Raw genomic sequence first — 17524 nt, 5'->3', positions numbered from 1 at the left:
GAGGGAATGTGGGAAAATACCACAACCTCAATTATGGTGTACAAGTTAAGATGATACAGAATGCTTTCAATTTCCTCATAAGGCTAAAATAATATGGCATCAGATGTGCACTGTGAATTCATGTCAAGAAAACCACCAAGGAGCAGCTGGAAGCCCATATAGTCAGATAAATGTAAAGGGAGAAGCTGACTAACTACTAGTCGGAGGCAGGTGTCATGCACCTGATCTTTTCATTTGGGAGGTATTTTGCCTCATCAAAAACAAACAAAAAACAAAGCACTGATTAACAATCAGAAGACTGGTGTTATCTGCTGTACTATGAGCTGGCTGTATATGGTCAGCTCTGTCTGCCCGCCTCCCTTTCCTGCTTTCCTATCCAGCAAGCATGACTCTATCATCTGCCCTATTCTCTCAAAGAATCACTGAACAAATATAATGGGTTATTACATGTCTTAAGGAAGGGAAAATAGTCTAGATTCATTAGGGATCAACTCTTTACATGATCTTTACCTGAAAGACCCCTTGGGCATCAGCGGCCACTGCAGCATGGAGAGGGCAGCGGCCCATGTTGTCCTGGGCATTGGCATCTGCACCTGCATCCAGGAGACGCTTGGCAGCATCTGCCCTTGAGTACCGGGCTGCGAGATGCAGGGCCATCTCACCCGTCCGGTCTGTCTGTGCTTGGAGGCTGGCACCCTGGTAGACTAAGTCCGTGATGATGTTGGCAGAAGAGTCCTCTGCATCTTCATCTTCATCACTCATGTCTGAGCTGCCTCCTCGGAGAGAAGCCAGCATCAGTGGGGTGCACCCATCTGGAGGAAAGGGAAATTCCAAATAGTATTCAAGGAGGGGAAGGACATTGATGTTCACTTAACCCTATTACTGGAAGAGCTCAATTTGAAGAAAATTATTTTGGGGGGAAAAAAATCCCTGTGCTTCTTGTGATAAGTGGCAATTGATTTTTCCTTGATAGTATCCTTTCTGTAAAGAGGAGCTAGTCTCTAAGTTAAACAAGCTTTTCTGTTCAAGTTTCTAAGTGCTATGCTTTTTTAAATTGGACAACATTTTAAAATACCCAGTATTAAAGGTACGAACTACACAAATTCTCTATTCCTTTGTTTTGGGATATTATTTTTTTATCCCACTGAAATATATCCCAAATAATCAGCCTTTTTGTTGCTGAACATGCATTATGTGAGGGCTTCCCTGGTGGTTCAGTGGTAAAGAATCTGCCTGCAATGCAGGAGAGGTGGGTTCAATCCCTCTGTCAGGAAGATCCCCTGGAGGAAGGCATGGCAATGCACTCCAGTATTCTTGCCTGGAGAACTCCATAGACAGAGGAGCCTGGCAGGCTACAGTCCATGGGATCACAAAGAGGCGGACACGACTGAAGCAACTTAGCATGTATGCATGCAGAAGGTGAAGCAAAATGAAATCCTGCCTCTTTTCTCATACAAATTCATAATTTCTGCAAGCCTGTTTTCCTTAGACATTCATTTCCTCAAGCTGATTTCTAGTCTGATTTCGTCGATCATTGAGAGGGGCAAACACAGGGATAAGGTGGAACCAGGCGTGGGCATGGCGCAGTGAAGAGAGAAGGCTCGCAGGCACTGACCTGGACCGCGGACATTCACATCCAGCACGTCCACCTCCTGCTCTGCCTGTGGAGGGGTGAGAGCCAGTGATGGTGTCCTACGGATGTCCGCAGCTTCCAGGTGCTGCTGTGTCCATGGACGCCGATCGATGGGGTCATCTTCTTCTGAGAGCAAAGCCTCATCTTCAGCCTGAAAGAAGAAGACAACTCTCCTGATCACTCTGGCCTGCCCCCAGGATCTCTCCCAATTCTTTGATTGACTGACTTCTAGCTACCCTTCGAGTAGAGAGCAGACTTTAATTCCTCTTATTGGTCCTAAAGAACACACGCTGCTCACTCTCCTTAACTAAGCGTTGTGTTAGGTACTTACACAGCATTGCATGGCAGTTCTCAACTGCTGCCTGAAAGGTTCCTCAGGACAGGGAGCAAGCCTTGTTCAAGGTTGCCTCCTTGTACTCTGTATCCACCCCAGTGCCCAGCACAGAGCCAGCATTCAGGAAGTATTTGCTGAGCAATTATTATACTTTTAAAAGCAGCTGACCTTTATGGAATATTCAGTATGTGATAGAAAACAGGTAAGGCAATTCATCCGTATTGAAAGAATCATTATTATTTTCCCTATCTTACAGATTAAGGATAGTTAGATATAAAGAGGTTAAATAATGTGCCGGAGATTTGGACTTGAATCCAGTCCTGACTGTAGTAATTTCCTTAACCATCATGATGTAGTACATGCCTGTATTCCTCAAGCATTTATTTCCTCAGAATACCCATGGCATACATGCATATCCCAGCCATGTATGTCTATGGGTGAATGGTCTCCTTTTTCATGTCAGACTCAGCCCAATGTACCTCTTACTGCTATATGGCTTTAGTTTCCAGGGATCAAGATTTAAAGCCTCCAAAGTCAGTGATCACTGGCTTTCCTCCACTGACTAACTCCACCTTCCCTTGAAGTATCCAGAGAGAATAAGGGAGAGAGCTAGCCATGAAAGAAACCGGTGTTTACACATAATAGTCCTTATTCAAGTACCATCAACATGACATTTGAGGAAGGAAGCATGTTTGTTTTATTATTTTTAAAGAGTTCTTCCTGAAAAACTTACATAGTAACCCAAGGCCATCAATGACCTAAATATTCCTGATTTTTGAGACAACCTAGGATAGTCAAGGCCTGGGCAACAAGTACAGACTACCACCCTTCTTTCCCATTCATGACACTCTAGATACCAAAGGACAAAAATGTGAAATATCAGCAGACAATGGCTAATAATAGTGTTTCTACCATGGCCAGCTTACCTTGGCTTTCTTAGGCTGGGGCCCTTCATCGTCAACCCAGTGTTCACTTGTTCCAGAACCAATTAGGTTAGCCTCTGAGACTTGCACTGAGAGATTTCTGACATGACAGAATCATGAAGGTATAAAATAAAAGCAGAGTTATATCATAAAAGAACGTAGAAATTTTCATAATTTTTCTATCATCACACTCTCTCATGGCTATAATCAGACTTTCAGGGGCCTTGACCCAGGGGAAAAATGGGTAATATTACATCGCATTGCCTGAGTAAATATCATTTCCTTTCCCACTAAGCAAGAGCTTACGACAAAGGTGTGTCTCATCACAGAAGCTGAGCATCACTGTGATAATATGTACAGAATTGAAGCATCCAGACTCTTATTTTATAGCCACAAAGCAGGCATTCAGTATCATGGTCAAGTATAGTAGCATGGCATGGCCAGAGCTCTGAATTTAAAATCATGATTCAACAAGATCTAATTTTCCATGTATCCGTACTTGTTATTACTGTGAATAGTAGCTTGTTGACAAACTCTTACTTGAGTCCCACAGCATCCTGGCCCACTGGCTCACGACGTTTGTGGTTGCTGGAGTCACGGCGAAGGGTGAAACCTTCAGGCAGCCAGAGGGAGCCATGCTTGCGCTTTCGTTTTGCCATGATAACCCCCAGCAGGATAATAAACAAGATAATGACAACGGCAACAGCAAGCAGATAGAGAAGCTGAGTGCGTTTTTGGGTCAGAGATTCACCTGAAAGTGCAGAGAGATAGGGAAAGTGATGAATAAAACATCCACCTCTCAATATTCCCACTAAACTCCTTCAGAGAACAACTTTGACCTCACTAGCCCCAAGAAACAGAGAGCTGCACGTTGTAAGCTGTGCCCCGTTCTCTCTGCCTGCAAGTGACACCTTCCTCAGCACACTTTCCCCTTAATTTTAGAGCTACTCACTGACGACAGACACAAGTGGGTACGAAAGGGTCCCCTGGATGGCGTGAGAAGCCAGAAGAGCTGCTGCTGCGTCTGTGTTCTTAAAGCACTGGTCTGAGTCTTGAACACACTGGCGGTTGTCAATCTCCAGAAACACCTGAGAGCTGAGGGGAGCCAAGGAGAAATGGCGAGAAAATGTCAACCCAGGAATCTGAGGTAGAGGGGTTATGTGAGCCCCTTCCTCACCCTCAGCCTCGGGGCTCTCTACCTCTGGGATGCTGTTTCCAGGAAGATTCCGGAAATTAAGATATGGTTTACATCCTAAACACTAATTCTCACTTAGGGTGGGCTATAGTCCATGGGGTCACAAAGAGTTGGATACGACTGAGTGACTAACACTTTCACGTTCCTTGGTTTGGCTGCATCTAAGTGTTCTGACATTTAGGCAACATAAGACAAATTGAGAAAATGGGGTGAAGTTGCCTTTGGTGGGCTGCTTCTACCCCTTCCCCCTTCTGGTGTACTCAACGGTACATACAGCTACTCTAAAAACACACCCCTGCCTCTTGCTTTTTGTTCCTTACTCTCCTTTCTCTCTGCATCTGTACTTGAGCTAGCTAGCAAGCTGAACATTGTGAGATACCAAAAAAATCCTGAGTGTGGATGACATAATATATGCAGAACATCACCCTTGTCAAAGAGACAGAAATGAAGGGCCTTGAAAAGAAGTCCAGGATTAATACAAAGAGGAGTCATCTCTAGAAGGATTTACGCCAACTCTGGCAAATGGTTAGATTCTAGCACGAGGAGCCCGTTCTGACATCCTGCCACTTGACTTGCTTCAGCCCACTTTTCAGGATTCCAAGATTAAGGCAAACCTTTAGCACTAACTGTAAAGACTGGGATTACTGGCTTGTGTTACTTGGTTGACTTGTTTTCTGGCCTTTCATCTTTATAGGTGCAGTTGCAGTTATGACATCTGTGTATCAAAGTGCTCAGCTTGATAAAATTAAGCTTTAAGAAGTTCAGAAATTAAACACCTACCCAGCCACTTCCTGTTCTTGATCTCCAGGAAGGGACCTGCGTGTCAGTCTCTGCTTCTTCATGGCAGCTGACTTCCCACCATAATAGGGGTAGACCATGAGTTCCCCCTGGGCGTCCCGTTTGATGCGGAGGTTGGTGTGGAGCAGGGTGCCCAGTGCCCGCAAGAATCTGCGGGCATCCTGGAGCAGTTGTTCAGGTGGCATCAGCACCACGATGACCAGGGTGCCCTCTGCCAGGTTTTCTGGCCGGTCACCAGCACAGTCCAGCCCATCCCAGCCACACTCCTCACTGTTGCAACCCTGGTCACAATGGTTGTCTTCGTAGTGGTCTGCACAGTATTTGTCATATCTAGGCAGAGGGAGGCAGAGAATATGGTAAGACCACAGTGGAGCTCTATTTGTTTTCCACTTGGAACTAATGTGGATTTTCCTACCCATCTTCTATGGCTCAGGTTAGATCCTGAATGTCCTCTGAAGCCTTCTGTGACTCTCCATGCCCAACTTCTTAAGAGTATATATAGTCTACACACCTTAGCATCAGTGAGTACTCTCTAAATGAGAAACAAAACTACTCACTAAACTCATGGGCCCCTAGACAGCTTTTCATCACGTTAAATCAGATTTGTAAACAAATTTGAAACAAAAATCTACCTGGTTCATGTTTCCTTTATTTTTGTATCCATTGCTTCTGGGTTTTCAGCACTAAAACAAGACTCTAGAGAGCGCTTCCAGAAACTGGAAAGTAGCCCCATACCAACAAGAGATGCTGTACAGTTGACCTTTGGCCCATTTGATATGGCCCATTTCTTTTCTAATCAAGATTGAATCTTCACTAGAAGTGTGTCCCACACAGGATACCAGATCTAATTTGTACAGCATCTTTCAAACATTGGGAAATGGAAATTGACTCCCAAACCCTGTTGATGCAAAAATCATTTGATTTCCACTCACCCCTTCTCTCTCCTCACTCCCATCCCTTGATGTAACCATCAAGTCCACCCAGTCCAACCTGCCACTCTGTGAGGAGATCAGGAGTCGGGAGGAGCTATATGTGCTCTGGCAAGTTCTTGAACCTCCCAAGTCTCCCTTCCCTGGCCTGTTAAAGGCCATTAACAACACCTATGCCTCACAAGGTTGTTGAGAATTAATCAGGGTTGAACCAAATAGGATGACTAAATGGAAAGCTATTATGTAACCCACAATGTCCCCTATTACTGCAGCAGTGAAGACCAGGAGGGGTAAGCTGACTAATCTAGCAGATGCTTCCTGATAAATCTGGAAGGGAAACCTAGTCTTAGGGAAAGGCACGGGATGAATGGAGAAGAGTACAGACCTTTGCAACCATGCTGCAGGCAGATTATGTGAGAGGCTGCCTGACAGTGGGTAACACTTCCAAAAGTCACTTCCGCTGGGAACTTGTGACAGCAGCAGGCGAGGAAGCCAAGATAGGCAGAGAGAGAGAGTGGCTGTGCAGTGAGCATTCCTGCCCCTCGGTCAGCAAGGGAGAGCACAGGGTAGCGTGCAATGGGGCAGGGCGACACCAGGAAGAAGAGGGCAACTGGGTGCCAGTCCAAAAGGCAGAGGAGGCTGGGGCTGAAGCACCGGAGTGGTTAGGAGCAAAAGAACAAGAGACGGAGGTGTGTTAGTGACAGCGTTGTCCCTCAGTTCTGGGGACCCTGGGCGCTTACTTGCATGTCTTGCTACTCTTCTGGCATTCAAAGTTGTCAAACAGGCACTCGGCTGTGTTGCACAGCTCGTCACACTGGTTGTTGATGTACTCCCAGCAGGGCAGTGGGGAGGAGCAGTTGGCCCAGGGGTCCTCCATGGTGAGGGAACAGTCCCCCCCATCCCACTGGCAGGCATGGCTGTTGCACACGTCATCGCAGATGCCATCCCGAGCTTTGTCGGCGCAATACTGGCTCAGGCAGGTGGCGGGAGGGGTGCTGGTGGGGGCGGTGTAGAGTTCACAGTGGCTGCCCCGGAATGGCGGGGCACACTGGCACGAGTAGTATGGAGGCTGGCGCTGAGGGTAGCAGCTCCCCCCATGCTGGCAGGGGCTACTGGCGCAGCCCGAGTCACAGTCCTGGGGGTTGGGGCAGAAGCAGCGGGGGCCCGAGGCCGTGTGCACACACTGCTCCCCTCTCCTGCACTTCACCTGTCCACAGCTGCTCTGGCACCGCACCCCAGAGAAGCCCTGTGGGAATCAGTGAACAAATGAGGATGGCAGGTGACTCGTGAGGGCAGACCCCATTCTCCCCCCCAGCCCTCTCACCGCCACACCTCTAGGGAGGTAAAGACTAGGCTCTTGGCTAAGATCCCTCCAGGTAGCCTCCTGGACCGAGTTCTAGGAAGAGACTTCTTCAAGTCAACCTACAGGTCAGGGTGGTGGTTCCAGGATGAATACAGAACTTTTTTATAAAACTCTAAGAGCTTGCCTCTAGAAATGAAGTCTGGAGTTCACGTTAGGAATAAGGTGACACCGAACCTATTAGCACCTTTCCAAATCATCAGTAGATCATTCATACAATGACTTTACAGGGGAAAAAACTCACTTCAGAGGATTAGATGTCTAAAAGACTTTCCTATGTCATTTCGTTTTTGGACTTCTCGCTCAGTCCAGGCCAAGGTTACTGGATAGGTTTCCTTTTGATATCCCTCCGCTCATCTGTTAGGAAGCTTATAGACTCTGGCAGGAGCAAAAGTGTTTGCACAGCAAATGGCTAACATTAGACTTCCTTCTAGTTGAAGAAGCAGTCTGTTCCCAAATAACTGCTGTCGAGGGATGTGAGCAGAGTAGCATTTCCAATAACTCTGTCCCAGTCTGGGCAGCAAGACTACCCTCCAGCACAAGACCCCGAAGCCAAATACACTAGCCCTGTTCCCAAGGGAATATCCCATTGCCCTTAGTACTTCTGAGGATTGACAGTCACAGATCAGGGAGCTCACTGTTTCTGGAAGTATTTCAATAGTTCTAAAGGGAAAACTGAAGCCCTTTCTCCTAAAGAGGCTAACATTAAGAAACGTCCCCACCGAGAAAGTTCCCCACAGAGCTCGGAAATTCCAGGTTTTGTCTTGGCTCTGTCACAGGCTATATGGAAGACAGCATCCTCCTTCAGTGGGCGCTGTGGCACTCACCGGGGGACAACGACAGATGAAACCATCGGGCATGTTGCTGGCCACAGCACAAGTGCCTCCATTCAGGCAAGGCATCTGGGGACACACGTCGACGAACGTTTCACAATGACGACCTCCGAGTAGAAAATGAAAGGGGGTATTTAAAAGGTGGAAGCAGTAACTCAGGTTATTGAACGGGACACTACTGGGATGTGAGCTAGTCAAAGGATTAGAGAGGGAGCAAGAGGTGTGAGAATTGAGTTCTAAGCCTAAGGAGACATGAGAGGATGAGGAAGGCACATGCTAGAGCCCAACATCCTTGGCCCATCACCCACTCAGGACAGTTCCCTCATCTGTCTTGTCTACAGTAATAAGTGCAAATGGCACATGACTGAACTGACTCACAGAACAAGATGTGTACAAAAAATGACTAATCCCTCAAAAAAAAAAAAAAAAAGAAAGAAAATGACACCTAGGCTTTTTGGAAGGCACTTTAGCTTTCATAAGTCAAAAACATTTAGCAAAAATTCACTGCATTTTGTTAACACTGTCTACTTCATAAGACAGGCTACACCAGGCCAATACATCTAAAACAGTGATTAACATATACATGCTACTATAGATAAAAGCAATAACTAATAAGAACCTACTATATGGCACAGGGAACTTAACTCAGTAGTCTGCAATGACCTATATGGGGAAATAATCTAAAATAGAGTGGATTGATAAATATGTATAACTGATTCACTTTGCTGTACAGCAGAAAATAACACAACATTGTAAATCAACTATACTGTAATAAAAATTAAAAGGAAAAACTTTTGGGATGGGGGGGACACATGTACACCTGTGGCTGATTCATGTCAATGAATGGCAAAAACCACCACAATACTATAAAGTAATTAGCCTCCAATTAAAATAATTAATTTTAAAAAATGTTGATTTGCAGTTTATATTGAATTTTCATCAGTGACACCTGTTTTCAATAATGTTCCAGCCTTTCTGTAACCTTATTGGCATTGTTTTAAAACACAGCTTATGTTAGTGTTACCTACACAGCTTGTGTTAATAGAAACTAACACAACATTACAAAGCAATTATATTCCAATAGAAATTTAAAACAAACATACAAAAAAACCCCACAGATTAATATTCCCATCATAATTGTGATTGAGAGTCAAAGGATTTTTTAATTCACAGGTGTGGAAAATGTAGAAACACCACTTCTGGCTACGGGACCCCAATTCAAGGTGGTCTCCACTCCTTTCGCCTCTTTCCTTCTTTCTTTGTAGTGCTCATCAGCATTTCCAGATAAAGGAAGCCTCAGAGGTAATGAAAGGGAGTCAGTCGTCTTCTAGTTTTCAAGCATATCATGACCAGTCTGAGACGACAGATTGTTCACAGTCTCTGTCCAGGGTTGCCTCAAATGTATGACGTTCATAATGGATTGTTTCTCTTTTGATGCTGTACCTAGGTGTTTTCCATATTTCAAAATCCATCTCCCCCCTTTTAAAATAAAATTCCAAAGTTCTTAAAGGTAATATATCTTTAAAATTGGAAATGGGGGATGTCTGGATATAATAAGCCCAGGATGTAGCAGAGTTCAACTTTCCATATTACTAATAAGTAGACTACTGCAGACTCTCATCTGACTTCCAAAGAATACTTCTATAGCAAAAGATTTGAACTGACCCTAGGAGTGCAAGACATATTTCTGGGTAACTGATGGTACTGCCATATTTAGATATAAACAGCTCTTTCAGCTCGCCAAAGTCACCAAGTTGCCCTTCTCCAGAAATAATTAGCAACTGTCTATGATAAAACCCCTATTCTGAGGCAGGACTCACTCATCTTTGTAATCTGTGATGAACACAGCCAAGTCTTAGTGTGCAGGTCCTGCTTGTGACCTCTGAAGTTTTCCTGTTTATACCCTCATCAGTTGATTTTTGGTTAAACATACCCCAATTTGGATATATTCCTTTTAAGTGTCACAGAAGACCCTAAGCTTCTTTGGATCCCAGAGAGGTAGAAAGGTCACTATGGCAGCGACTACCCAGTCACTCAAGTCGCTACATGCCACAGGAGGCAGGGTGACAAAACCAGAGTTAGATGTAAGGTTCTTGAACATGAGATGTTATTTTGCTCAGATGAAATGAGTTCTAGAGATGGATGGTGGTGATGGTAGCATAACAATGTGAATGTCCTCAATATCACTGAACTGTATACTTAAAAATGGTAAAGATGGTGAACTTTATTTAGGTATATTTTACCTCAATTTAAAAATGTTACTTTTCTCAACTACTCCCAACATTCTATTTCTTTTTTTCATACTTCTGCTACAATATGATGTAATTAATGTATAACAAAAGAGATAGCATCTCTCAGGAAACACAAACATCTGTGGAGCACAGACCTAAGAAAAAGTTGGGCCCTTGAATTAAGCTGGTCTAGATTTTCACCCTTGCAGCTCTGAGGGCAGCCTGGACTACATACAGCTCACCAATGACTACCTGTGGGCTTCCCTGGTGGCTCAGATGGTAAAGAATCTGCCTGCAATGCAAGAGACCGGGGTTTGATTTCTGGGTCAGGAAGATCCCCTGGAGAAGGAAATGGCAACCCACTCCAGTATTCTTGCTTGGAGAATCCCATAGACAGAGGAGCCCGGCAGGCTATAGTCCATGGGCCAGGAGAGCTTCCCTTGGGTCTGGGATGTGTCATGCAGGGCCTAGTTTCCTCACTGAAACCCCCACCCCACCTCGAGGCAGAGTGGCTGGGGCAGTTGGAAAGGTGCTCAGCTCACCAGTGAAGGTGCTGCGGCAGACGCACAGGTAGTCGTTGGTGAGCTGTACGCAGTCCAGGCTGCCCTCAGAGCTGCAGGGGTTGGACAGGCACTCGTTGATGTCCCCCTCACAGCGTTCTCCAGCAAAGCCTGGCAAGCAGCGACAACTGTAGCCCCCAATCCTGTCTACACACTGGCCACCATTAAGGCAGTGGGGACCCCTGGCGCAGTCGTCAATGTTCTCTTCACAAAGCAGGCCTGGAGGAGAAAGACGAGGGAGAGAAAATTATGACAGTTCTTGGAATTCTGCCTTCCAGGAAGGGAAAACCAGCCCTGGTGGCATTTTCACAATTAGTCAGGCTACTTTGCTCAGCCTCTGGTGGGACCATTTCGGTCAGGCAGGGCATAACACACGCTTGACCCAGGATGGTGGCCATCCTCTTGGGCACCAGTAAGCAAAGAATGTACTCAGGACTTCACATGTACTCCACACACAACCCAGTGATGAAGCAATCCCTTAGGGCATAGCTAGTATTATTTTTCCACTTGAAAGGTGAGGAAATTGGAACTCGAGAGAGATTTGGTAACTTTTCATTAATTTATTCATTTTGATTTAAAATATAAAAACAGTTAAAAAGAGTATAACCATAAATAAATAGATTACAAGTAATCAGTGGTAAGAATTGGAAGTAAATTTTGAATCACACAAATGACTTTTTCTGTAAAATAGTGTAAGTGCACAAATATCTTTTATCAAAAAATAGAAGGGAAATATCCTTTTGAGAGCTCAAAGGTTATTCCATTTAAAACAGAACTCATTTAATGTGCTACAGACATAAAAGAGCCATCAAGTATGAACATCCGTACATATTTTCGAGGAAGAAACAAAAGAAATCAATAACTATTCTAGAAGTGATTTCATGATTAATTCAAAAAATTACAGAAGAAAGAAAAACAGTCCTGTATTCTTACCACTTGTAATAGCAAGACGATTGGAAAGGAAAGTGTTAAAAAAAAAAAAAAGGCCTCAGTTTCAATAGCAATAGCAAAAGATAAAATATCTAAGAATAATCTTAACAAGAAATGTGCTACACCTACACGAAGACTTTAAAGTAGACCTGAAAGACACAAAAGGAAACTTGAATAAACAGAAAGACACAATGGGTTGGTTAGGAAGACTCCTCATTCTAAAGATGTCCGTCTTCTTTATACAAATTCATAAATTTAATGTGACCTCAATTATTATATTATATTAACAGGATTTTTAATGGATAATATTACCTCTAGAAGTAATTAAAATTAACCTCTACTTCTCTTTCAACTACTGAGCAGAGAACAACTCTCCTTTAATGGAACAAATCTTCAAATATTTAAAGGCTGTTTCTCCTTAGGTTTGTCTTCCCTGTTAATCTCACTGCTCAATAACTAGCCTGCTACTGGGGTCCTTTTCCATTCTAATTTAGCCAACTCTGAACTCAAGAAGGAAACCCAAAATTCACTGACCCAAAGGTTTAAGACACTATAGATATTTCTCTAACATTCTATTCTCTTTGATGAGAATCAATCTTCCACCATTGTGGATGGCTTTTTCTTTTCACATGCTGCTCAGAGCAGGCACCATTATAACTACATCTCTTCTAAAAAATAATACTCCAAGCTCTTTCCAGGAGATTGTTTGGAAGCAGGGAAATGCCCCTGGTGGAATGATGGCTCCACCATCCACCATCTAGGGTTGTATCTCATTAGGTCTTATTGTAATTCTTAGTTCATTCTTGGACCATCAACCTTCTCCCCTTGGGCTTACGAAAATAGGCAAATGTTTTCATTTCATTCATTTCCCCACTTTACGGAGGCAAGACTTGGAAGTTTAGAAAAATACACAAGCTGGTAAATACAAATAATTTATTCAAGAGGCTACTGGTTGTTTTCCTTCGAAGCACCAAGAGATCTTGCTAGCCAGATTAACTGTGCTGCAACATTATGTCATTTGCACATTCTGTGTTTCATGGGTTTCAACAACAACCAGACAGAATTGAGAACAGACGTCAGACCACCAAAGCTTGGCAAGAAAGCAATGAAATGGCTTGAATCTCTAAGATTCAGAATAATGCTGAATTGTGTTTTAAAAATCCCTTCACGAGACTAAAAATGCATTTATAACTTAGAGAATGCCCTGGATGGAAGACAGGTAAGGCTGATTTCATACCCCGAGTGCCTGGTGGGCAGGAGCACTTGAAGTGGTTCACAAGGTCAATACAGGTGCCTCCGTTCTGGCATGGCTGGTTCTGGCACTCATCCACTTCATACTCGCAGTTGACACCCTGATATCCAGGGACACACTGCCAAGAGCAAAGCAAAAAGAACAAAAAATGTTGGACTGTTGTTGGATGCACATCATGAGAGCAAATGAAATCGGGTAAGTTACTGTGACCCTTTCCTGCCAAACCCCACCCAGTTTTTGTATGCTTCTCTGGTATCATCACACTCCCTACTCACCATCTTGTGCAGAGTCAACCCACAGCTCACTGGTGTTTATCACATCTAGCCAAAAAAGCCACTTGAAAAGGAAGGCAAGGACTGAATATTCTGAGGGATATCTCAAATGATGCCTGTGCAAAAGCCATCCATCCCTTCTGTGTGCAGGTTTTCCCATCTTTAAAACATTCATTCCTTTGTATGTGATGAGGACCCAGTGGCTCACAGAAGTGGTACATGTGGATGGTAGTAAAGATAATGCGTGTATTTACTGATCTCCAGGTTCAGGAAACTACATGTTTATGTGTGAGAAACTGGCTGATATAGGGGTAGGGGCATCAAAGAGGTGGGCAAGCTAGCTGTGCTAGATGTAGGCGTTCTAGAGCTTTCGGGGCTAATCAAGGAAGAAAATACTGACCATGAAGTGACTCTATTTGGGCAATGCTTTGAGTCCCTCATAGTAAAATTACTGTAGTTGATTGCTGTGTGCTTCCCAGTACAGCTATCAAATTTTATAAGTAGGTTTAAAACTATGCAACATCTCCTTTCTTTTTTTTAATGCCATTTTTGGTGAATGTATAAAGCAACAGCAACAGTTACAAAATGTTGTCTGAGTACTTTTGAGAGCTCAAAACAAAGATCTGTGTATAGGCTGAATAAAAAGATGTTCAATTAATAGTGAAAACTGCATATGAATAACTTTAACATCTTTCATTGGACTTTTCATGCAAACCTTAATAGAGATGTGACTCATAGAGAGATAAAAAAGGATAAGAAGAGGAGGGCAGATGAACTCAGAGGGAAGAGGGTAACAGAGAGGGGGCTTACATGTTTGGTGATATGACTCAGCAGCCAGGCCAGAGTCTCTGGGTCACAGAGCTCTAAAGGACAGCAGTGGCTTGGTATCTTCACATCCTGGGGCTCATCTTACCTATGGCTAGCAGTGTCAGGTGCAGTTTTGCAGAACATATAAAGCAGGCAGGCCCTAAGTGAATAAATTCTACTTCTTAGGGCTATGTTTAACACAACTGGATGTGTACAAAATTTGAGTTTGGTGCCTGTGGCTTTTGAGCTAAAAATAAAAAACAGGGACCAATATACTGAAGCCATCTTTGGCTCATGTATGAGAAGCAGAGAAGCAGAGTTTTTCTCAGTGTTGCTTGGTGGCCTAAATTGGTATCAAATTCACGTCTCTGGTCTTTTGTCAACATCTTGATCTAATTATTATCAGCCCAGACATTAAAAAGACAATGATGTTGTTGCTATTGTTGTTCAGTTGCTAAGTCATATCTGACTGTTTGTGACCCCGTGGACTGTAGCATGCAGAAGACAATGATATGTCCCTTAAATGATACATACACCCTCAAATATACCCATGTAACAGTATGATGCTACACAGAACGGAGAATTATTAGTCAATTGACCAATGACTGTTTACAAAGATGACATGGGTCAAAGGGCCATTCCTCAAAGTGACTTCTCCTATCTCAACTACTTATTCAGGGAAGTACCAGGGGCCACTGGGCTGGGCAGGCTGGGAAATGCACCCTGGCAGAGTATGTTAGCTCTGGATTCTGGAAGCAATCCTGTGGAAGTAAGATGGTTCCAGACTTCTGTGAAAATAGCTTACCAGAGCTCTTCTAACTTAATGCACAGGGGACTGAAAGAACCAGTGATTAGAAAACAATGTAATCATGATTGGTAAAAAGAAAAGAAATCTATGAATTGTGAAAATCAGACATATGCAGCTAAACTCAACATGCCCATGTTTGTAAGAGGAGTGCCATCTTCTGGAAGGTCTCTGACCTCTGCCTGCTCCTCTTACCTCACATCTGTATCCGCCAATGAAGTCCCGGCAGGTGGCGCCGTGCTGGCAGGGATTGGATGAGCACTCATCAAGCTGGTCCTCACAGTAGCTCCCGGTGTAGCCCAGGGGGCACTGGCAGTGATGCGAGTTGCCCGCACTGATACAGACGCCTGAGTGCTGGCACAAGCGGTCAACGGGCACCCCTGGGAAACCCAGTGGAGGAAGGAACATCACGGAACAGCACACAACACGTCAGGTTCAGGGGAACTAATCTAAGGTGGCTGACACGTCATATTTTATTCTTGTCTAGTTCATAACCCTCAGGATTTGCTTCATGTTAAAAATAAGTAAGTGCTGCATATATATGGAATTTATAAAGATGGTACTGATGAACCTATTTGCAGGGCAGCAGTGGAGATGCAGACACACAGAACAGGCTGATGGACCCGGAGCCAGGGGACACTGGGGAAGGAGAGGGTGGGACAAATGGATAGAGAAGCATGGAAACATAAACACTGCTGTGTGTCAACCAGGTAGCCAGTGGGAATTTGCTGTATGACTCAGAAGCTCAAAACGGGGCTTTGTGACAACCTAGAATGGTGGGATGAGGTGGGAGGTGGCAGAGAGGTTCAAGAGGGAGGGGACATATGTATACTTATGGCTGAATCATGTTGCTGTATGGCAGAAACCAATACAATACTGTAAAGCAGTTATCCTTCAATTAAAAGTAAATCAGTTAAAAAAATAAACAGGTGCTGAAAATGGAACATGCCTTCCTTCCATGTCAAGTACATTCCTTTTTGGAATCTCTAGACTTGCTCCCCTGCCCTTCACCTTCCATTTCAGACCCTTTCTCCAGAGTCTTGCCCATTCACTCCTGTCTATAACAACTCTAGCCCTACAGTGCTGCTCGTTAGTACTTCATAGACTGACCCTTGAGTCTCAGGGGGCAGGGCTCACCTCTGTGGGAGGCCGCCACCTCACAGGAGACACTGGGCACGTCGCAGTAAGCACCAGCCCATCCAGACGGACACAGGCACCGCGACTCTGCTTTATCCTGAATGCAGGTACCTTTGTTTTTACATGGAGACCGACTACAGAGGTTCACCAGGGTCTGAAACAGAGGCAGACACATATATCAACATTCAGACACCAGGAATGAAAAAAAGTTACACTGCATTTTAAGAACTCAAAGGAAAGCACACTAATTAATAAAAAAAGAGCCCTCACCCAAGCCTTAAACTTAGATTCACTGTCCCCAGATAAGCTAATCATTTTATACAGTCTAATTCTTTCAGCTCTGCTATTCAAAAATTCTTACCAGATAAGTTTAAGAATATGAGGAACTTAATTGGTTAAGTTATTCCCTACATCATGCTTATGTCTAGAAACATGGCCACGCTGTGGGGCTAGAAAGAGAGCTAAAGCTGTCAGATAGGTCCATAGCTTCTATGTGCTACTCTGGAGTGAGAAATCCCATGGGCTTGATCAAGTCTGTCTGTGGTGAATATGAGTTCAGGATTTAAAGGCTTAAAGCCTGTTAATAAACCTAAAAACTGTCAAAAAGCTTACTTTTTTACTGTTAGTAAAAAATGAGAACTTTTTTATTGAAGTATAGGTGATTTATAATGCTGTGCTAATCTCTATTGTACAGCAAAGTTACTCAGTTATACATATATAGACATTCTTTTTTTTATAATCTTTTCTATTATGGCTTATCACAGGATATTGACTATAGCTGCCTGTGCTATACAGCAGGACCCTGTGGTTTATCAGCCCCTATATGTTAATAGCACTACTAGCAGCACTAGCCGAGACACAGAAACAACCTAAATGTCCACTGACAGATGAATAAAGAAAATGTGGTACATACATAAAATGGACTCCTACTAGAATGAAATAATGCCATTTGCAGCAACATGGGTTGAACCAGAAATTATCATACTAAGTAAAGTTAAGTCAGAAAGAGAAAAACCATGCTATCATATGTGTGCAATCTAAAATATGGCACAAATGAACCTATCCACAAAACAAAGAACTTATTTTGATGGGAGAAACTCAGGCTTCTGAAAAGCAGGAGGCAAACATGTGGGTTTCTCCAAAACCCACATGTGGTGGCCTGGCTCCTGGGGAGAGGAAGGCCATACTCACAACACTGACCATTTGTGAAAGAGGGGGAAGGGCAGAGGGCCACCACACTGTGAGAACAGCAGAAGCCCCATGAAGAATAGCCGCCTGATCCAGAGAATCAGCAATAAGCTGTTTAATATGCAGAGGTGCTTATCTGCATGTCCAATACAGCCAAAGCTTCACTGAAGTGTACTCTGAAAGGCTGGTTACATTTGGGCATTTATTTCTAAATTCTTTGGACTGCTGGTATGATATTCTATCATTCCACCATTGTTTGAGAGGTAAAACTGCATAAAATTAAACATAATGCTGTTTGGTGTGCAACCTTAGAAAAGTCACTTTGACCCTCTTGGGA

The 17524-nt window shown here is 43.8% G+C and overlaps 1 protein-coding gene and 2 long non-coding RNA genes across 3 annotated transcripts in view; 2 read left to right on the top strand and 1 right to left on the bottom strand.

Moving 5' to 3' along the window:
* NOTCH2 (notch receptor 2) overlaps positions 1-17524 on the bottom strand; it is a 176475-nt gene that overhangs the window by 6726 nt on the left and 152225 nt on the right. Inside the window, exons 20-31 of the mRNA XM_081486126.1 lie at positions 16000-16153; positions 15058-15242; positions 12964-13096; positions 10779-11015; positions 8000-8112; positions 6553-7058; positions 4866-5213; positions 3843-3985; positions 3431-3641; positions 2894-2990; positions 1616-1784; positions 511-812 (exon numbers count right to left, since the gene is read on the bottom strand). Of these exons, the coding sequence (XP_081342252.1) occupies positions 511-812; positions 1616-1784; positions 2894-2990; positions 3431-3641; positions 3843-3985; positions 4866-5213; positions 6553-7058; positions 8000-8112; positions 10779-11015; positions 12964-13096; positions 15058-15242; positions 16000-16153 (2598 nt within the window). The remainder of the gene's footprint in view (positions 1-510; positions 813-1615; positions 1785-2893; positions 2991-3430; positions 3642-3842; positions 3986-4865; positions 5214-6552; positions 7059-7999; positions 8113-10778; positions 11016-12963; positions 13097-15057; positions 15243-15999; positions 16154-17524) is intronic.
* The window catches only part of LOC145504808 (uncharacterized), a 74622-nt gene that overhangs the window by 55733 nt on the left and 1365 nt on the right, over positions 1-17524 (top strand). The gene's annotated exons all lie outside the window — the stretch shown is intronic.
* Positions 3833-5510, top strand: LOC145504810 (uncharacterized). The gene is made up of 2 exons (XR_014052526.1): positions 3833-4037; positions 4780-5510. It is a non-coding gene; the product is annotated as an uncharacterized LOC145504810 (long non-coding RNA).

Source organism: Giraffa tippelskirchi, chromosome 5, assembly GCF_054371585.1.
Source record: "Giraffa tippelskirchi isolate mGirTip1 chromosome 5, T2T-mGirTip1v1.2.pri, whole genome shotgun sequence".
NCBI classification, from domain to species: domain Eukaryota; kingdom Metazoa; phylum Chordata; class Mammalia; order Artiodactyla; family Giraffidae; genus Giraffa; species Giraffa tippelskirchi.
The sequence above is the reverse complement of the archived record's forward strand: the minus strand, read 5'-3'. Positions and strand labels throughout refer to the sequence as shown.